The following is a 22,196-nucleotide window of genomic DNA, read 5'->3' as shown; positions in this document are numbered from 1 at the left end:
TAGTGGCTTCTCTCAAGATAGCAAATTCTACGGTGGGTGAACAAATTACTGTCGAGCAACTGATAGAAAAGCGCATAGTTATGAGAATATCTAGGCATGATCATGTATATAGGCATCACGTCCGTGTCAAGTAGACCGAAACGATTCTGCATCTACTACTATTACTCCACACATCGACTGCTATCCAGCATGCATCTAGAGTATTAAGTTCATAAGAACAGAGTAACGCATTAGGCAAGATGACATGATGTAGAGGGATAAACTCAAGCAATATGATATAAACCCCAACTTTTTATCCTCGATGGCAACAATACAATACGTGTCGTTTCGTCTGCTGTCACTGGGATCGAGAACCGCAAGATTGAACCCAAAGCTAAGCACTTCTCCCATTGCAAGAAAGATCAATCTAGTAGGCCAAACCAAACTGATAATTCGAAGCGACATGCAAAGATATCAAATCATGCATATAAGAATTCAGAGAAGATTCAAATATTGTTCATAGATAAACTTGATCATAAACCCACAATTCATCGGATCTCGACAAACACACCGCAAAAAGTATTACACCGAATAGATCTCCAAGAAGATCGAGGAGAACTTTGTATTGAGATCCAAAGAGAGAGAAGAAGCCATCTAGCTAATAACTATGGACCCGAAGGTTTGTGGTAAACTACTCACACATCATCGGAGAGGCTATGGTGTTGATGTAGAAGCCCTCCATGATTGATTCCCCCTCAGGCAGAGCGCCGGAAAAGGCCCCAAGATGGGATCTCACGGGTACAGAAGGTTGCGGCGGTGGAAATAGGGTTTCGTGGTGCTCCTGGATGTTTTCGGGGTATATGAGTATATATAGGCGAAAGAAGTAGGTCGGTGGAGCCACGAGGGGCCCATGAGGGTGGGGGGCACGCCTACTCCCTGGGCACGCCCTGCTACCTCGTGGCTGCCTTTGGTTAGTAGGTTAGTCCCAAAAATAATATAAAAGTGTATAGTAAAGCCCATTAAACATCCAAAATAGATAATATAATAGCATGGAACTATAAAAAATTATAGATACGTTGGAGACGTATCAAGCCTTCGATCGACCTCTGAGTGCTTCTTTTCCTTGAAGCAGCAGGGCCGAAGGCCGGGGATATGTCCGAGTATGGCACCGCCGTCATCTCCAAGCGGTCGGGCGCTGACTGCCCGAAGGTGCCATTGGAGGATTCTGCCAAGAAATGGCAGAATTCCTTCTTCTACGCCCGCAACCTCGGCGCGGACCGCATCAATTTGCCGCCGTTCATCAATTCGCCACCGTGGGCGAAGCAGAACTGGGGGTACTACCCCAGGCACCCGTCGCAGGAGGTGCTCAACCTGTGCGAGCGGGTGTCGGTGATGAAGGAGCAGGAGGGGCTCACCGGCACCGACCTCATCATCGCCTTCATCGTCCGTCGAGTGCTGCCGCTGCAGCAGCGCAGCCACCTCATCGGTCAGATGGCCGACCTCCAGGATCCCGACCGCATGGCGAACACGCGGCTGGCAGCGGACCAGATTGCACGCCGGGTCAACGACATTTCCAAGGCCAACCTACAGGGCAATTGGGAGTTTGGGAAAGCCCCGTACAGCCATGCGAACCCGGCACCGTTGGTGAGTCCTTGGTCTCCATATTTTGCTGCTGCTTATCTTCTTATCCGCCCCAACGCGACGCGGGAGGTGCTTTTGAACGCCATCCGGCATCCTTACGACTGGGCGTGGGCATAGGTTGTGCGCGTCGCCTCGGAGGAGCCCGAGGCCCACGGCGGAGAGGAGGAGGCGACCGCCAACGCGGGCGCAGAGCGCCGAGTCGGTAAGTCTTTGTGTTTTCTTCTTGAGTTGCCAGTCGGGTCATGACATTGGGGGTGCTGACGTGAGCCGTTGATGTAGCGGCGCCGGGTGGAGGAGGCGGCGGCGCGGCCGGAGCCGGGTCGTCTCGGGGGGCGCCGGCGGCGAGGCGGCCGCACGGGAAGGACAGCATCGCGCCGCGAGCCCCGACCGCGAAGCACGCGGCGGACCCGGCCGGGGTGGCGAAGCCGCCCGCCAAGAGGAGGATGGGGCGACGCGGCGGGAGTGGCCGGCGAGGCCCGCCGTCCCGGTGGTGCCGAGGTGAGTATCTTTCTCTCCTAAACCGAGTGGCCGAGCGGCTCTGCTTGGCTTGTATTTATTTTGTCTTGGGTTTTAGGTCGCCGATCTCGCTGGCGCTGGCAGCGGCGGATGCGGCGTTCGTCGAGGGCACCGCGTTCCGGAGGAGCCGGTCCGGCACCGTCGACCGGGACGAGGAGGAGGAGGAGCAGGCGGATCTAGATCTTGGTCTGGACCCGGCCCATATTGAAGGCCTGGCCTGGCACGACCGGAACTGGGCCGAGGCGGAGCTCGAGGCGGCGTCGAACCGGGCGTGGGTTGACGTTGTGGCGATGTGGGCGCGAGCCAGCGAGGAGCCGGCGTGGCCGGAGATGCCGGCAGGGACGGTGGTTGCGGCGACGGTCTGCGTGCCGTCGTCGGAGGGGGAGCACAGCCAAGGCGGCAGTGCGGATGTGATGGACCTCGACCGGGAGGTCGTGGTCGTTGGGGACGACACCCCGCCGCAGACGACGTGGTCGAGCGGGTGGGGGCCGACGGAGGCGGTGATGACGCCATCTCAGGGGAGGCGTCGCGGGCGGCGCCGGAGGGGGCGGCTCGGACGCCGACAAGCGAGGCGCCGCCGGTGGTGGAGCCACAAGTCACTCCGCCTACTGAGCCGGCGTCGGTGCCGGAGAGGGCACCAGAGAAAGTGCCGGAGAGGGTGCCGGCCTCGGGGGAGGCGGCCAGCGGGGAGCACGCCCTAGTGCTCAGGCCGGGAGGTCGTCGGTCCGACGGGTCGAAGCCGACGCGGAACGGGACCGGCGAGGTCTTCTTCGGGCCTCCAACCCAGGAGGAGGCGGCGATGGCCGCCGTGACCCGGCGCCTGCGAGGGCGGGCGGACCGGATCCAGGCCTTCGCCCAGGCCGAGGTCGAGGCGACGCAGGAGCTGGAGCGCGCCGTGTTTGTAAGTTTTGCATTGCATTCTTCTTTTTCTTTTTTTCGTTCCTTCTTCTTTGTGGGGGCGCGCCAGCGCACCCACTGGGTGTAGCCCCTGAGATTCGGGCCAACTGCGTAGCTGTTGGGTCGAATCTTATCTTGCTAGCTTGTGTTGGTCATTGTCTTCTGCAGCAACTAGACTCCTACCGGGTTGGCGTCTTCAACCGGCTCCTTGAGACGCACCGGCGTCTTAAGGAAAGGCTCGCCGCCAAGGAGGAGGAGCTCCGCGCCGCGGCAGGTACTTTGCTTGCATGCTCTTTTTTAGTGGGGGCGCGCTAGCGCACCCATTGGGTGTAGCCCCCGAGATTCGGGCCAACTGCGTAGCAGTTGGGTCGAAATCTTAAAGTAGTACTTTGTTTCTGAGTCTCTCTTCTGCAGCCGAGGTGCTGTCTTGGAGGACCCGGTTGATTCGGGTCGGCTTCCACTACGACCAGCTCGTTGCCAATGTCGGTCGGCTTGGAGCCGAGGTGGAGAGGGCGAGGGCAGAGGCGACGGGAGCCCGGCGGCGCTCGACGAAGCCAGCCAGCTGCTCCTGTAGCTGGCGGGCGACAAGGGCCATCTTGAGGCCGAGGTGGAGCACCTCAAGGCGGAGGCCGCCAAGGTTGTGGAGGCGCAACATGCCCTTGCCGAGGCGGACCAGCAACGTGGCAAGCTGGCCGAGGACAAGGGGCAGCTCCAGGCCGAGGTGGAGCGGCTGAAGGCGCTGGTGGCCACAACGGAGGAGACCCGGCGCCGCGAGGAGGCCGTGAAGGCGGCCGAGGACAAGGACGCCGAGCTGAAGGCGGCCCTTGCCAAGGTCGCCGATCTGGAGAAGACACTCCAGGAGCGTGACCGCACCATTGCCCGGGAGCGGCGCGGTACGTTGCTCGAAGCGCAGCACCTGGAAGAGTCCTTCTCTAGTAAGTGCTTTCATTTGGTTTTGTTGTTACCGGGTTGGGACTCTGGCTTCTTGTTCTTGGTGACTTTTCTTCTGACTTGCTTTTCTTTTCGACAGGGGCCTTCCCAGAGACGCGACAACTGGCGGAGGAGGTGGTCCGCTTTCAGCACGACCCGCAGGGGATCGTCGGCTCCGGGACTGACCCGCGGGTGGCCTGGACCTTCTCGGAGATCGTGACCGCCGCCGAGGCCCGTCTGTGAGTCTTGAGTGAGCTGATGGGGCGGCTCACTGAGGCCGGTGCGGCGATGACGGTGGCCCTCTGGCCGAGTTCCGTTGCGCCGAGCAGCTTCACGCGGCTGGCACGATGGCTACAGGTGGGGCCGGATCTGCTCCATGACTGGCGCGTTTCCGCCGCCCGTGCTGGCACCGAGATGGCGCTCCGGTTTGCGATGTCTTTGCATCCGGACTTGTTGCTGGACGCGTTGATGGGCCAGCGAGCCGGCTCGGAGAGCCAGCTACAGGCAGAGGCCGGCCGGATAGCTGCTCGGGCCAGCTATATCGCTGGGTTCGCCTTCTACGACGAGTTTCGGCCGGACCGGGCGAAAGATGGCGGAGTCGTGCCTGCTGACGACTACAACCTGCTTTTGGACGACCCGGAGGGCAGTTCTGAGGAGACGGACGTCTACCGTGTCGCGGACGCCGAGGAGGGGGACACCGGCACCTCGGTGAACCCGGAGGCCGCCGAGGAAGATGCCTGAGGCTGCCTGTTTTTAACTTGATAAAAATTTATGTTAGGTAGCAGGTCCACTCACCCACTCGGGGTTAACTGGGTGTAATGAAATCTGACCTTGGGCCTGTTTCTGAACTTATGATGTATGAGCTTTGTGAATGTTTGTGCCTTTGTTTTTCGCTTTTTCGAGCCATTTTCCTGCACTTTCCCCTCCTGGGCTTCTCCCCCACGAGTCTGACGGCCAAGGCTCCGGTCCATGACAAGGGGTTCGACCTTTGAGAAGAGCGTGTAGTACTTAGGCTTTTGAAACGTAGAGCGCGAGCGAAACACCCACTGGGCCGGCTGGCGGCAATCCGGCGGGGCCGGGTTGGCGAGTAGCGGTTATGCGGTAACTTAGAGGGGCGAGGCCGGGTTCAGCGACCCGGCGGTATGCAGAAACTTCGTGGATGCCTGCGCTCTTGCTTTTCGTCTCTGGAGCCGTTTCCTCTCAACTTTCCCCCTTTGCCCCCCTGCGAGTCTGACGGCCGAGGCTCCGGTCCGTGACAAGGGGTTCGGCCTTTGAGAGGAGCGTGCGATACTTAGGCTTTCGAAACGTTGAGCTCGAGCGAAACACCCACTAGGCCGGTTGGTGAGCAGCCGGTCGTGCAGCAACTTAAAGTGGCGAGGCCGGGTTGGGCTACCCAGCGGTTCTTGACTTAGTGTTCGTGGCGTCATGGTGCTTTTGGTCTCATGTGCTTGCCGGCCAACAGCCGAAGCCGGTTCTGCGGCTTAGGGCGAAGTGAGAGGCCGTGGCGATCCAACGCATCAGGAGTTGCTAAGGGTAACGGCGGGTGGCCAAGCCGGCCAGCCCCCGGGTCGAGCGAGTTGACCTGGTGGTCGGGTTGGTTTAAGAGGAAAGTAATGCACAAATGTAGGAGACAAAATAGCTTGGTCGGAAAAGGGCAGCCCCCGAGAATCGTTCGGGGATCCCATAGTTTTCAGACGATTACAAAAGGTAGCGATACATACGTGCACACGGCTAACTGTAAAACGGGCGGAGGAGCTCTGCATTCCATGGCCGAGTTGTTTCTTCACCGGCGGTGTCCCTCTTGCGCTTGTTTGACTTGCGGGCGTCGATGAGGTACTACGCGTTGTGATCGCACAAGGCCTTGCTGACGATGAAGGGGCCCTCCCATGGGGAGGACAGCTTGTGTTGGCCGGTCTGCTCTTGGACGAGCCGGAGGACGAGGTCTCCCTCCCGGAAAGCGAGGGGCTTGATCTTCTTGGGCTTCCTTGGCTTCGGCTTCCGTGTACATTGTGACGCGCGGCGAGTCAAACTCGACGTCGGTCGGGATGACGGCTTCTGCTCCGTAGATGAGGAAGAACGGGGTGAACCCGGTCGACCGGTTTGGCGTGGTGCGGAGACTCCAGAGGACGGCTGGCAACTCGTCAAGCCAACTGCCGGGCGAACAGATGAGCGGCTCGACGAGTCGCGGTTTGATGCCAGATAGGATGAGGCCGTTGGCCCACTCGACCTAGCCGTTGGACTGCGGATGCGCGACGGAAGCCTGGTCGAGGCGGACGCCAGAGACGGAGCAGTACTGCGCGACCGCGCCCTTGGCAACGTTGGTGCCGTTGTCCGTGATGATGGTGTTCGGCATGCCGTAGCGCACCGCGATGTCCTTGACAAATCGAACGGCCATTGGCCTGTCCAGCTTCTTGATCGGCCTTACTTCGATCCATTTGGTGAACTTGTCCACCGCCACCAACAAATGCGTCATGCCGCCTCGAGCGGTCTTGAAGGGCCCCACCATGTCGAGTCCCCAGACCGCAAATGGACAGGTGATCGGGATGGTCCGGAGTGCCGACGCTGGCTGGTGGCTGCGCTTGCTGAAGCGTTGGCATCCCTCGCACTTGAGGACAAGTGACTCTGCATCTTCGAGGGCCGTGGGCCAGTAGAAACCATGGCGGAAAGCCTTGGCCACCAGGGACCGCGAGGCGGCGTGGTGCCCGCACTTGCCCTGGTGTATGTCGAGGAGTACCTCAATGCCTTTGTCTTGCTCGACGCAGCGTTGGAATACGCCGGTGGAACTGCGCTTGACGAGCTCATTGTTGATGATGCTGTAGGCGGACGCCCGGCACTGCACCTACCGAGCTTCAGTCTCGTCCATGGGGAGGACCCCGTTCTCCAGGAACTCCGAGATGGGCAGGGCCCAGGATGGTGCCGTCACCATGGCGAAGACGGCCACCATTTCGGGTTCTGGGGCGGCAGCCCCCGGGTTGGGTTCGGCAGTCCCCGAGCCGGGTTCGTCAGTTCCCGGGCTGGGTTCGACAGTCCCCGGGCCGGGTTCGACAGTCCCCGGGCCGGTTTGAGGCGTGGTCGGGTCGGGTAGAGCAGTCCCCTGGCCGGGTTGAGGCGTGGCCGGGTCGCCTGGGACATGGATGGATTCGGAGTCCGGAGACGGCTTGACGGACGACTTGTGCAGATGCTCGAGGGAGACGCCGGACGGAATGGACTGCCGGGACAAGGCGATCTTGGCGAGCGTGTCAGCCGCCTCATTTTCTGCGTGTGGGATATGGAGGAACTCACAACCCGCGAAGAATCCGGACAGCTTCTGGACGAGGAAGCAGTAGTTTGCCATGTTGGAGTCGTGGGCGTCCCACTCGCCGGAGCACTGCTGCACCACCAGGTCCGAGTCGCCATAGCACAGGATGCGCCGGATGCCGAGTTCCTTGGCAAGCTGGAGGCCGTGCACAAGGGCTCCATACTCGGCGACGTTGTTGGAGGCGGCGAAGTGGATCTGCAGTGCGTATTTGAGCCGGTCACCCTTGGGGGAGGATAGCACGATGCCGGCCCCTAGGCCGAGTCGCATCTTCGAGCCGTCTAAGTGCATGCGCCAGTGCGTCAAGTCCGGTGGCGGTGGCAGGTACTGGGTCTCGGTCCATTCGACGAGGAAGTCGGCCAAAGCTTGGGACTTGATCATAGTGCGGGGCTCGTAGAGGATGGTGTGGCCGGCTAGCTCGAGCGCCCACTTGGCGACCCGGCCAGAGGCATCCCGGCACCCAATGATTTCGCCGAGAGGGGCCGTGCTGACCACGGTGACAACATGCTCTTGGAATTACTGCTTCAGTTTCTTGGCGGTGAAGTACACGCCGAAACACATCTTCTGGTAGTGCGGGTAGTTCTACTTCGAGGCGGAGAGCACCTCGCTCAGGTAGTAGACAGGACGTTGGACGGCTTGGACCTTGTCCTTCTCTGGTCGCTCGACCACCATCACCGTGCTGACCGACCGCAAGGTTGCGGCGATATAGAGCAACATCGGCTCCTTCTCGGCCGATGCGGCCAGGGCAGGTGCGGTGGAGAGCATGCGCTTGAGATCCCGGAAAGCCTCGTCCGCCTAGTCGTTCCACTCGAACGGCGTTGTCTTCTTCATCAGCTGATATAGGGGCAAGGCCCTCTCGCCTAGCTGGCTGAGAAACCTGCTGACCGAGGACAAGCAGCCGGTGAACTTCTGGACATCGCGCAGCCGGGCAGGCTTGTGCATGCGCTCGATGGCCTTGATTTTCTCCGGACTTGCCTCAATGCCGCATTCCGAGACGAGGAAGCCGAATAGCTTTCCAGCCGGGACGCCGAAAATGCATTTTTCCGGGTTGAGCTTGACCTTGTACTCGCGCAGGTTGGTGAAGGTCCCCTTTAGGTCATCGAGGAGCGTGAGGTGCTGCTTGGTCTTCACCACGATGTCGTCCACATAGATGTGGATATTGCGGCCGAGTTGAGGTAGCAGGCATTTCTGCATGCAGCACTGGAAGGTGGCGTTCGCGTTCTTCAAGCCGAACGACATGGTGATGTAGCAATACGCCCCAAAGGGCGTGATGAAGGACGTCTTCAGGGCATCGGCCGGGTCCAGCTTGATCTGATGATAGCCGGAGTAAGCATCCAGGAAGGACAGGAGCTCACACCCGGCAGTGGAGTCGATGACTTGGTCGATCCGCGGGAGGGCGAACGGGTCTTTGGGGCAGGCCTTGTTCAGGCTGGTGTAGTCGATACACATGTGCCAGGTCTTATTCTTTTTCAGTACGAGGACTGGGTTGGCCAGCCACTCGGGGTGAAACACATCCATGATGAAGCCGGCCGCCAAAAGCTTGGTGACCTCTTCACCGATGGTCCTTCTCTTCTCTTCGGAAAAATGGTCCTTCTCTTCTCTTCTCTTCTCTTCTCAAGCTTCTTCTCAATGGTTCGTAACCAGTCGTCTGCGTCCAAGGGATCAATAACCTGACTGAAACTGGGAGGCTTGGTTCTCTGAAAATCTGACAGTTTGGAGTGATGACCATTCTGATTTCCATTCTTCCCAACCATAGCTTGCACACTCCTTAATATTTCAATCAGATCATTATTCCTCCTTTCCTCAAACATACGCAGAATTTGCTCGGTGGAGTGTCAGTACCCCGATTCTAAGTCACACCGATCCAGCCTGTAACACCTCATATCACTTTGCGGCCTCACGCACGGTATTCCCACGGGTGTCGCCTTACCATGGCCGGGACCATTTGCGCCTTCTGGCTCACGTATATGATAGTGTCGCTAGCATCCATATGACAGAGAACCCGGGCCGACATGACTAGTCGTGAACCCAAAGTGGCACTACCTTACGGGGACAGGCATACATGAATCAACATCGAGCATGTCGGTCAACAGCGTGCGAATCCAGGCTGTAGCACTGGGCTAACAGGACTCCGGGAACCCGGGCTATAGCAGGCTAGGCGGGACTCCGGATGTCACCGCGTGACATTTCCCCGAAGGGATAGACATAGGAACGAAGTGAATCACATGCCGGCCAGTCAAGTGTTCCGGAGCAGTAGTGCTGGGCTAGCAGGACTTCGGTGAACCGGGCTGTAGCGGACTACTATGGCTCATGGAAGCACAAGACTACATTTCCCCATAAGAGAGGCTACCAAGGATAAACAACTAGGTTGTCGGATCCCACACATACCAAGCATTTCAATCATACACACAGTATGCTCGATATGTGTAAATACAACATGGCATCACGACATAACTCTACGACTCAAGTATTTATTCATTAGGCTCCGAGGAGCCAAGTATTACAAACATGGGTCTCATGACCCCAACATACAGAGCATACAAGTCAAAGCACATGCGGAAGCTTAACATGTCTGAGTACAGACATCTACAAATGGAAAAGGCTGAGAATCCTGACTATCTACCAGATCCTGCCAAGGGCACAAGATCGTAGCTGAGGTAGCAAGCTAAATGTCGAAGTCCACACGGAACTACTAGCGAGACTGACGTCTCTCTGCAAAACATAAAATAGGCAAACGTGAGTACAAATGTACCCATCAAGACTTACATCAGAACTAACTACATATGCATCAGTATCAACAAAGGGGGTGGTGGAGTTTAACTGCAGCAAGCCAGCTTTGACTCAGTGGCTATCCTGAACTACGACTACAAGCAACTCTTTTGAGGTGGCGCACACGAGTCCACATATTCACCATATCAATACACCACTATGGATCCGCTCCCGTCTCCCTACGAGAAGGCCATCCATAGCACTCACGCTTATCTTGCGAGTTTTAGAGTATCCACTTTCACTTGTCTATGAACTATTATAGGCAACCCAGAAGTCCTTTACCGCGGACACGGCTATTCAAATAGATGATGTTAACCCTGCAGGGGTGTACTTCTTCATACATGTTTCCACCACTTAGCGTCTTCACACGACATGTTCTCGGCAGACTTCAAGCGAAAGCCGACGTGGGTGTAGACCAGGACCTACCTAAACACTCAAGTCCCTGGTCCAGGTTTATCGCCTATCCAGGTTCCATCCGCAGGGAGTCCGGCCGAGGTTTCCACATACGGCCCCGAACGATGTGTACAGGGTTCCGCGACACCAAATGGGCGCCCGGCATACGCGGCCACGTGCCTACCGCATCACAGCCCACCCCTCGGGTCAGCGCTGTGCACGGCCTCCAGCATACTACAAACACCAGAAACTATTTGCAACTCCTGGACATAGGACTAGGGTGGTTAAGAAGTCGAGCGGGGTCATATTTCAGGGCCCAATGCATGGTAGTAACTGTTCATGGATCACAAACACAGAACTCAGTTCCTGAGGACGGCTTCAATGAGACAACCCACCATGTACTCCTACATGGCCTCTCACCGCTACCTTTACCAAATCATGTTCACACACTTAGCTCACACACAGTACGACATGTTCACCACATTCCAATTCATCCCCGATGAATCAGACCTGACTCAACTCTAAGCAGTAGCAGGCATGACAAACAAGCATGAATGAGTAGGCACATCAGGGCGCAAACAACTCCTACTCATGCTAGTGGGTTTCATCTATTTAGTGTGGCAATGACAGGTCATGCAGAGGAAAAGGGGTTCAGCTACCGCAACATGTAACAGTTGAATCGATGTTGTCCTAATGCAGTAAAAGAGAGCAGGAGCGAGAGAGTGGGATTGTATCAGAATGAACAAGGGGTTTTTGCTTGCCTGATGGAGTGGTAGTAGGATACTGCCCTTCAGTCGGATAATCGAGGGTATCCTCGGAGGCAGAACCTACCACGAAAGATACATCGAACACAATCAACACATGACGATATGCAACAATATGATGCATGCTATGACATGGCAATATGAAAGTGTTTTGGGCTAATGCAAGCTAGAACAGATTGAAATGAGTCCATTTGAACCAAAGATTCAAATCCAAACCCATTTGATGAAGTCATAAAGGTGCATTAACTTGTTTCACTTAAACAGCAAGGTTAAATTGTTTAAACATGCATGAAACCAGTACAGATGGATAGATTGGATTTTTCTGATCATTTTTCATATATAACTTATTTCATTATGAGTTATGGTTGAATTTCTATGAATTTTAGAAGTTAGCACTATTTTTTGGAATTTCCTGAAAAAGAATAAATCCAGAAAATGCATTACTACGTCAGCATGACGTCACTGTGATGTCAGCGGTCAACAAGCGCGGTCCAGGTCAAAACTGACCAGCGGGGCCCACTGGTCAGTGACCCAGTGATGGCTAGGCTCACAGACATGTGGGCCCGGTCAAAGGCCACGTTAGCACGGTCAATGCTGACGCGTGGGTCCACTGATTTTATTAACTAACCTAATTATTTTGGTTATCCAGTAAACTAAAAAGGCGGGTGCCATGGTCAGTGTCTAGTGTTAAACTAGTAGGGTTAGTTAGCCCCTAATCTAATGACGGCCACGTCGGCTAACCGGCGATTAGCCGCCGGCGCTAAGCAGGACACGGCGGAGGTCCTCGTCCGGCCGTTTCCGGCGATGAGAGGCCATGCGGATGGGTTCTGCGGGACCGGCGCGACGAGCCGCGTCGGACGGTGGCAGCTGCGGCTGCTGGGGTGGCGTGCAATGGCGGCGGCGACGAGCCGGGCGGCGGCCGGAGCTTGGGACACACGGGCGCGGTTGCTGCAGTGCATGGGAGGAGGAGCTGGTGGGCGCTACGGGCTCCTGGAGCCGTGCTGAGCGCAGAGGTGTGCTTGGCTTCGAGCCATTGTGGCTCTAGCCACGACGGCGACGAGGCACGGCGGCGGCGAGCTTCGGCCGCGGTGGTTAGTGAGGCTAGAGGAGGAAATAGACGGCGGGGAGAGATTGGTTCAGTAGAGGAGCTCACGGCGAGGTCATCGGTGATCTCAGCGTGCTCGAAGACGGCTTGGTGACGGCGGAAAGTCGCTAGCGGTCTCCGTGGCCGAAGGAGGAAGAAGGGGGCGGGGACGACGCGTCGGGGTTCTTCTGGTCGCGTGAGACAACGGAGAGGACAAGGGCGGCACGGCGAAGCTCGGGGCCGTGTCGGAGAGGGTCGGTGATGGCTGCGGCTGCGGCTATGGCGAACGACGGCGATGGCCGCCCTCGGGTGCGCTGCGGGGAGAGAGCAGAGGAGGGGAGAGAAGGAGTGGATAGGCCAGAGGGGTTGCGCGGTTGCGTGGCGCGTCCAGCCAGCCTCCAGCGTCGGCGGAAGCAGGAGGTGGCTCGGGCGCGTGCCGGTGCGCGGCGACCACGCGCGCGGTGTCCGACTGGCGGGAGCTGACGACGATTGGCAGCGCTAGGTGGTGGGCTGGGCCAAAACAGGTGAGGACCAGGTGAGTGCCAGGTAAAAACCCTCTCTCTCTTTTATTATTTGTTTCTGTTTTCTGTTTTCTGTTTCTGTTTTTATGTTCTAGTTTAAATAATTCATAAAATCCTGGAAATAATTATGGGTGTCGTCTGAATTATTCCAGTGACCCTTAACAATTTCCAACATTTTTGGAGCATCTAATATATATATAGCATTTAAATAGCTCCAATTCAAATATGTTTGAATTAATTCAAAATCCAAAATGCCATGGAAAAATGTGCATCATCTCTGGTTACTTTTTCCAGCATTTTCCAAAAATGATGAACATTTTTAAGGCCATTTGGGATCCTGAAAATATTTTTTTAGTTGAACCTATTTGAATTTCATTGATGCTAGGGTTTGATCATCCCCCATTTCAAAGTTCCATAAAATTTAAACATGATGCATGGATGCTTATGCAAAGACAGTCAAGGTCTAAGCTAGGGCTGTGACAACTCACCCCCACTAAACAAGAATCTCGTCCTGAGATTCAAGATGTGAGGTAAGAAGACAGAGGGGACGCAAAACTAACACATTCTTCATGATCCAATTATCCTCGTCGAGGATGTTGATTCGTTGCATCATATTGATACTGACGTCTTTGCTTTCGAGGTCTTGTTTCTAACACGAGGACAAAAGAGCGAGATAACTCTACATGGATGGATTGTCTTAATGATCACAAGATCAACTCACGGAATGAGACGTAGAAACATCTCTTGAGCTGAGGGACAAAACACATATGAGGAGCGATGGAAAGAAGCAGGTAACGAAGGTTTAGACTGGTAGGAAACAATTCCATGCTTAGAAGATGGTGCATGGTTTCAAAGTAGCGAGGAATAATTGCCATGATTCCATAACGGGGAACCTTAGGGAAGGTGGCTCGTAGAAATATTCCCTTAAGTGGCAAAAAGAATTACTTTGGATTCAGAGATCATTGAAACTCTTTATATCAGCCTAAGGCAATCACAAACGATTGTGTGAAGGAGCTTGAAGAAATGGCATACTGAGAATAGAATGGACGATGTGGACTACCTTGTTGAAGACAACGCAATGGATGATTTTTGCTTATCATCGGAAATGGATGGGACCCATGGTAGGACCACTTTTGAAGATGATCCTGGATAGCAACTGCTGAGAAGGGCAGCCCATGGGAAATTGGCACAATGGCGGTGCAAGATGGAAACAAAATGCAAATGCTGGGAATGTTCCAACCATCATATCTGCCTGAGATTCAGATCTGATTGGTAACAGGATATTTCAGTTAGCATGCCTGGAAAAGGAAGTTTGCAACACAAATCGACAAAACGATGTTGCGAGATTCTCGGGAAATGAACTACAATAGCAAGCTCCAAAACATGAGCTGGTTCCGCTACACACATGTGAACACGCTGTCCCAGACAAGCATGACCACATAGTAGTCTTACAACAAAACACTGCCAAGTTCTGGTTGGGAACCATCATTGCGGAGAGCGAAGCCCTTGCATAAGTCATATGATTAGCTCTTATGAAGGAACTTCTTCTCCTTGAACAAGTCAATCAGTGGCTTGGTGTGCTAGGGATTACATATGGAATGGAGATGATCAGTCTATCAGACCATAGAATACATTCGCACATGCATAACTGACTTGGGACGGTACCAGAGGAAACAAAACCAATCTTTCTCAAACTCACGGCGGCAACTTACACCTAATGCACGTGAACTTGGAGAAAGTTACTTCTTCCATCCAAGCATAAGCTTCATGAACGGAACACGAAGGCATTGCTTATAAAGTTTTCAACACTAGGTTGATGTTCAACATGAATCATGGGGGAGACAAAATGCTGCTGATGGGCTCAACAGCAACTCATCGGAATGTCCATATCACTGGACTTCCACCATCATGTGAACACGGTGATAGCATTAGTCAGACCAAAGATGTAATGGTGTATGCTCGAGGGATCAACCACGTGTAAGACAACATTACGAACATCGTTGGTTCTGATTTAACCTGATGATAGCCCATACTCAAGTCAAAGTTTTGACAAGGCAATAGATCCAGCAACTGATCATGAGGACCAATCGATGGAGATATCATCTTTCTTCAACACACACACACACACACAAAAAGATATCCCTTAACATGAACTAAGTCAGACAAGATTTTATCTTCCAACTCTCCAAGTTGTTGTTTGGCTTAACCAACTAGCTCAGGGGTATCCAACACAGATTCTTGGAGAATGTGTGGTTTGGAGGAAAACCAACATGGTCATGAGCTCAACATAGCGGTCAGGTGACAACCTGGTAATACTTCCGAGAAGATATTCGGAACATCACGAACCACCGATATGTTACTAAGCTCGAGAACAATCTTGCTTTTCAGAGCAAGACGATAAAACTAATTAGGAAAGGGATTGATACAATCCTAACTCTTGGTCGAAGAGTGCACCAGAAATAAGGACAAGGTAGCACAATCTATCTTAGAATGATGATTCAATAACCAACACGCTAAGAATGAGAATATTGTGCATTTACTACCAAGCAACTAGTTGCTAGGAGTATTGATTTCACACATCACGGTTCACTTGTCGGTATTCCGGTTGCAACAACACGGAACCGAGGAGTGAATGATGATGGCGATAAGTATCACTGCATCAAGAGTTCATAAGAGATGGTGCAATTACTATGATATTCTTGACATAAATAGGGTAATACTCCAAGGTAGAACAGAACAAAAGCTAGTTTGGCATTTGATCTGTGGAATACAACTGCTTTGACCCAATCCTAGAAATGGATGAGGTACTGGAGTTTGTTTCTCCTAGTCATTTTGAACTAGAATGACTTGACAGACCACAATAATGATAGGCATCGATAACACGAATGCACACATAGACTATCAATTGATAGACGAGGGTCAGAATACAACTAAAGAGGGACAACTCAAAGGAACATATAACTTTCTGAGCTGTGGATGCATAGATTAGTATGTCGAACAAGTTCAACATATTTCCTCCGGATAACCCATGGAGAAAGGTAGGACTAGTAGATTCACAACATAGAATCGAGAACTCATCAAGAGCACTCTGGTTGTGATCTTTCGCTTCAACGAGGAACTTCTGCCATAAGTAGTTCATGGTATTTGGAAGATGAAAATACCATGGATATCGAGGTCTATCGCAAAGGTTAGTAATATCTTGAGGGAACTAGCAAATACTAACAACATGAAGTAGGGCGAATCTCGGGTTCAAAAACCCAGGAATAGAATGCCTACTAACTAAATGGCATCACGGGATGCTTTCAGGAATGGTTGCCAGAATCATCACGCTGGGAACACAAAACATGGCTAGAGTACTAGGTGACTCCCTAAAACACCTAGGGTCATAATAATAACTACAACATATATGTCGAGGCAATAGAATACCTCAACTCAGCAATTAGTGTGATTAACCTGGCCCAAAGGAACTTCAGGAACGGAAAGAAGAAATTTGCAAATGCATCAGACTATTTAGAAACCTGGGATGACTCGGACAACATAACTGCTGTAAATGCTCAAAATGATTTGAGACATCCTGCAAGATGGTGGCATAACCACTTAACATCACAATATCAAAGTTCTGAGATCAATTGCCAACACACACAAGTAGTAGGAACTGAACTGGGGCTTGAAACCAACAATCATATAAGTCTACAGATTAGTAACACGTCATCCTGATAGATAGATGAGAAGGCCTAGTTCTTAATCCCCATAGAAGAGAAGAGGATGACTCAGATTAGAAGGGCACAAGGTAAGGAGTAAAAAGAGCCTTACGTGCCCTTCCACAATCAATTCCCTTATATAACTAAAGCATTTCTAGACTCAACCTCGACCAGTTTGGCTTGGTAATCCTACAGCCAGTCAGGCTCTGATACCAAAGCTGTCAGTACCCCGATTCTAAGTCACACCGATCCAGCCTGTAACACCTCATATCACTTTGCGGCCTCACGCACGGTATTCCCATGGGTGTCGCCTTACCATGGCCAGGACCGTTTGCGCCTTTTGGCTCACGTATATGATAGTGTCGCTAGCATCCATATGACAGAGAACCCGGGCCGACATGACTAGTCGTGAACCCAAAGTGGCACTAACTTACGGGACAGGCATACATGAATCAACATCGAGCATGTCGGTCAGCAGGCTTGCTGATATCGAAACACTCCTGGGGACGCCTGACCAACTTGAGATGCTCTTGTAGAAAGAACTCTATTTTGATCTAATCACCGGAGCAGCAGCTTTAGGGCAGTATCCCATAGTTGGCTAATAAATATGCCGTGCGAATCCGGGCTGTAGCACTGGGCTAACAGGACTCCGGGAATGCTGTAGCAGGCTAGCCAGGACTCCGGATGTCACCGCGTGACATTTCCCCGAAGGGACAGACACAAGAACAAAGTGAATCACATGCCGGCCAGTCAAGTGTTCCGAAGCAGTAGTGCTGGGCTAGCAGGACTCCAGTGAATCGGGCTGTAGCGGACTACTATGGCTCATGGAAGCACAAGACTACATTTCCCCATAAGAGAGGCTACCAAGGATAAACAACTAGGTTGTCGGATCCCACACATACCAAGCATTTCAATCATACACACAGTATGCTCGATATGTGTAAATACAACATGGCATCACGACATAACTCTACGACTCAAGTATTTATTCATTAGGCTCCGAGGAGCCAAGTATTACAAACATGGGTTTCATGACCCCAACATACAGAGCATACAAGTCAAAGCACATGCGGAAGCTTAACGTGTCTGAGTACACACATCTACAAATGGAAAAGGCTGACAAGCCTGACTATCTACCAGATCCTGCCAAGGGCACAAGATCATAGCTGAGGTATCAAGATAAACGTTGAAGTCCACACGGAACTACTAGCAAGACTGACGTCTCTCTGCAAAACATAAAATAGGCAAACGTAAGTACAAATGTACCCAGCAAGACTTACATCAGAACTAACTACATATGCATCAGTATCAACAAAGGGGGTGGTGGAGTTTAACTGCAGCAAGCCAGCTTTGACTCGGTGGCTAACCTGAACTACGACTGCAAGCAACTCTTTCGAGGTGGCGCACATGAGTCCACATATTCACCATATCAATACACCACTATGGATCCGCTCCCGTCTCCCTACGAGAAGGCCATCCATAGCACTCACGCTTATCTTGCGAGTTTTAGAGTATCCACTTTCACTTGTCTATGAACTGTTATAGGCAGCCCAGAAGTCCTTTACCGCAGACACGGCTATTCGAATAGATGATGTTAACCCTGCAGGGGTGTACTTCTTCATACATGTTTCCACCACTTAGCGTCTGCACACGACATGTGCTCGGCAGACTTCAAGCGAAAGCCGACGTGGGTGTAGACCACGACCTACCTAAACACTCAAGTCTCTGGTCCAGGTTTATCGCCTATCCAGGTTCCATCCGCAGGGAGTCCGGCCGAGGTTTCCACATACGGCCCCGAACGATGTGTACAGGGTTCGGCGACCCCAAACGGGCGCCCGGCATACCCGGCCACGTGCCTACCGCATCACAGCCCACCCCTCGGGTCAGCGCTGCGCACGGCCTCCAGCATACTACAAACACAATAAACTACTTGCAACTCCTGTACAGAGGACTAGGGTGGTTGAGAAGTCGAGCGGGGTCATATTTCAGGGCCCAATGCATGGTAGTAACTGTTCATGGATCACAAACACAGAACTCAGTTCCTTAGGACGCTTCAATGAGACAACCCACCATGTACTCCTACATGGCCTCTCGACGCTACCTTTACCAAATCGTGTTCAGGAACTTAGCTCACACACAACACGACATGTTCACCACATTCCAATTCATTCCCGATGAATCAGACCTGACTCAACTCTAAGCAGTAGCAGGCATGACAAACAAGCATGAATGAGTAGGCACATCAGGGCGCAAACAACTCCTACTCATGCTAGTGGGTTTCATCTATTTACTGTGGCAATGACAGGTCATGCAGAGGAAAAGGGGTTCAGCTACCGCAGCATGTAACAGTTGAATCGATGTTGTCCTAATGCAGTAAAAGAGAGCAGGAGCGAGAGAGTGGGATTGTATCGGAATGAACAAGGGGGTTTTGCTTGCCTGATGGAGTGGTAGTAGGATACTGCCCTTCAGTCGGATAATCGAGGGTATCCTCGGAGGCAGAACCTACCACGAAAGATACATTGAACACAATCAACACATGACGATATGCAACTATATGATGCATGCTATGACATGGCAATATGAATGTGTTTTGGGCTAATGCAAGCTAGAACAGATTGAAATGAGTCCATTTGAACCAAAGATTCAAATGCAAACCCATTTGATGAAGTCATAAAGGTGCATTAACTTGTTTCACTTAAACAGCAAGGTTAAAGTGTTTAAACATGCATGAACTAGTACAGATGGATAGATTGGATTTTTTTGATCATTTTTCATATAGAACTTATTTCGTTCTGAGTTATGGTTGAATTTCTATGAATTTTAGAAGTTAGCACTATTTTCTGGAATTTCCTGAAAAAGAATAAATCCAGAAAATGCATTACTACATCAGCATGATGTCACTGTGATGTCAGCGGTCAACAGGCGCAGTCCAGGTCAAACCTGACCAGCGGGGCCCACTGGTCAGTGACCCAGTGATGGCTAGGCTCATAGACATGTGGGCCCGGTCAAAGGACACGTTAGCAAGGTCAATGCTGACGCATGGGTCCACTGATTTTATTTATTAACCTAATTATTTTGGTTATCCAGTAAACTAACAAGGCGGGTCCCACGGTCAGTGTCTAGTGTTAAACTAGTAGGGTTAGTTAGCCCCTAATCTAATGACGGCCACGTCGGCTAACCGGCGATTAGCCGCCGACGCTAAGCAGGACACGGCGGAGGTCGTCGTCCGGCCGTTTCCGGCGACGAGAGGCCGTGCGGATGGGTTCTGCGGGACCGGCGCGACGAGGCGCGTTGGACGGTGGTAGCTGCGGCTGCTGGGGTGGCGTGCAATGGCGGCGGCGACGAGCCGGGCGGCGGCCGGAGCTCGGGACACACGGGCGCGGTTGCTGCAGTGCGTGGGAGGAGGAGCTGGTGGGCGCTACGGGCTCCTGGAGCCGTGCTGAGTGCAGAGGTGTGCTTGGCTTCGAGCCACTATGGCTCTAGCCACGACGGCGAGCTTCGGCCGCGGTGATTAGTGAGGCTAGAGGAGGAAATAGACGGCGGGGAGAGAGGGGTTCGGTAGAGGAGCTCACGGCGAGGTCGTCGGTGATCTCAGCGTGCTCGAAGACGGCTTGGTGACGGCGGAAAGTCGCCGGCGATCTCCGTGGCCGAAGGAGGAAGAAGGGGGTGGGGACGATGTGTCGGGGCTCTTCTGGTCGCGTGAGACGACGGAGAGGATGAGGGCGGCACGGCGAAGCTTGGGGCCGTGTCGGAGAGGCTCGGGGATGGCTGCGGCTACAACTATGGCGAACGGCGGCGACGGCCGCGCTCGGGTGCGCTGCGGGGAGAGAGCAGAGGAGGGGAGAGAAAGAGTGGATAGGCCAGAGGGGTTGGGGCGGTTGCGTGGCGCGTCCAGCCAGCCTCCAGCGTCGGCGGAAGGAGGAGGTGGCTCGGGCGCGTGCCGGCGCGCGGCGTCTGACTGGCGGGAGCTGGACGACGACTGGCAGCGCCAGGTGGTGGGCTGGGCCAAAACAGGTGAGGCCCAGGTGAGTGCCAGGTAAAAACCCTCTCTCTCTCTCTCTCTCTCTCTCTTTTATTAATTGTTTCTATTTTCTATTTTTTGTGTCTGTTTTTATGTTCTGGTTTAAAATAAATACTAAACCATTTCATAAAATCCTGGAAATAATTATGGGTGTCGTCTGAATTATTCCAGTGACCCTTAACAATTTCCAACATTTTTGGAGCATCTAATATATATATATAGCATTTAAATAGCTCCAATTCAAATATGTTTGAATTAATTCAAAATCCAAAATGCCATGGAAAAATGTGCATCATCTCTCGTTACTCTTTCCAGCATTTTCCAAAAATGATGAACATTTTTGAAGGCCATTTGGGATCCTGAATATATATATATATATTTTAGTTGAACCTATTTGAATTTCATTGATGCTAGGGTTTGATCATCCCCCATTTCAAAGTTTCATAAAATTTAGACATGATGCATGGATGCTTATGCAAAGACAGACAAGGTCTAAGCTAGGGCTGTGACATGGAGGGCGGATTTGGCGGTGGAGGCGGTGGTGGAACATACGGCTCGGGGGAGTGTCCTGCCTGTCGTACAAAGCGACGAACAGGAACATCCTCACAAGTGTCGCTACTGCTGCCTCCCTGCGTCATCCTATTGTTTGTTTTTCCTAAGACAACGCATCTGAGATGAGCAACATCCAAAAATGTAGTGGAGAAAAGCCAGCGAGAAAACTCAGAAGAAAACGAAATAACGAAGGAAACACGTCGAATAAAATAAAGTTCGAACATAATTATACATAGACTCGTACATAAAAGATAAATGACATGATAAGTTCAACTACTCTCATACATGAAACGGAACATCATGACTTGTACGACTACATCCGTACATCCACCTAACACTGCGGATACTCGAGCGCCCTAGTGCTCTGCTGGTGCTGCGGGGTCCTCTCCTGAAGCGGACTCGGATCCTGAACTGACGACGTTAACCGAGACCTCCGGGTTAAAGGTAACACGACGACGCTGCCTCGAGGGCTCTCCCTCCGGAGCAGTTGCAGGATGAGGCTGGAGCATCGGGGCTACGGGGGTAGTGAGAAGGGAAACCCACTCAGCAGGAGCACTGAGAGGGTTCACGGTCGAGGTGCCCGAGCTACTCGGAGGAGTAACCGGTGAAATAGGTGAACTAGAAATGGACGGAATATAAGGAGTAAATCCCGTAGATGATGGAGTTGTGAAAGCTCTAGTAGCAGCATAAGCAGTGCAAGCACGAGTCAGCTCTCGAGCCAGCTCATGAATCATAAGGTAGCTAGTAGTAATATAACGAGAAAGGTGGCTAGCAGTACTATCAGACTCCGGATCAATGATCGGAAAACAGACACAACCATTGTCGTGCAAGGAGGGATAGTAGTGGAAACCTTGATGGTTCTGCATTCGGACCTCGTTATAACGCAGCTTGACGAGGACCTCAAATGCAGCAAACTGGACAACCTGAGAAGCGGTAGAATCAAAACCGCTCCTAGAGGTACGAGTGTAAGTGCTGGAAGATGTACTGGTGCGCAGAGTAACCACTGCGTGATACTCATACACTGAGTCTGCTAGACGCTCCCAGTACACACGATAGACTGGGTTGTCACCGAGAGCGTACAACCGACGCCACATGTTACGAAGGAGATGCGGCGACGTGTATGGCATCAGCTG

The 22,196-nt window shown here is 52.7% G+C and overlaps 1 protein-coding gene across 1 annotated transcript; it reads right to left on the bottom strand.

The window, feature by feature from the left end:
* Nucleotides 1–6,802: 6,802 nt before the first annotated feature.
* Nucleotides 6,803–7,297, bottom strand: LOC109749957 (uncharacterized). The gene has a single exon (XM_020308892.1). It carries the CDS (start codon nt 7,295–7,297, stop codon nt 6,803–6,805), a length of 495 nt encoding a protein of 164 aa, XP_020164481.1.
* Between the last annotated feature and the right edge of the window lie 14,899 nt (nt 7,298–22,196).

The sequence above is a fragment of the Aegilops tauschii genome, chromosome 2 (assembly GCF_002575655.3).
Source record: "Aegilops tauschii subsp. strangulata cultivar AL8/78 chromosome 2, Aet v6.0, whole genome shotgun sequence".
In the NCBI taxonomy this organism is placed as follows: domain Eukaryota; kingdom Viridiplantae; phylum Streptophyta; class Magnoliopsida; order Poales; family Poaceae; genus Aegilops; species Aegilops tauschii.
Note: the sequence above shows the minus strand (reverse complement) of the source record. Positions and strands in the feature narration are given on the sequence as shown.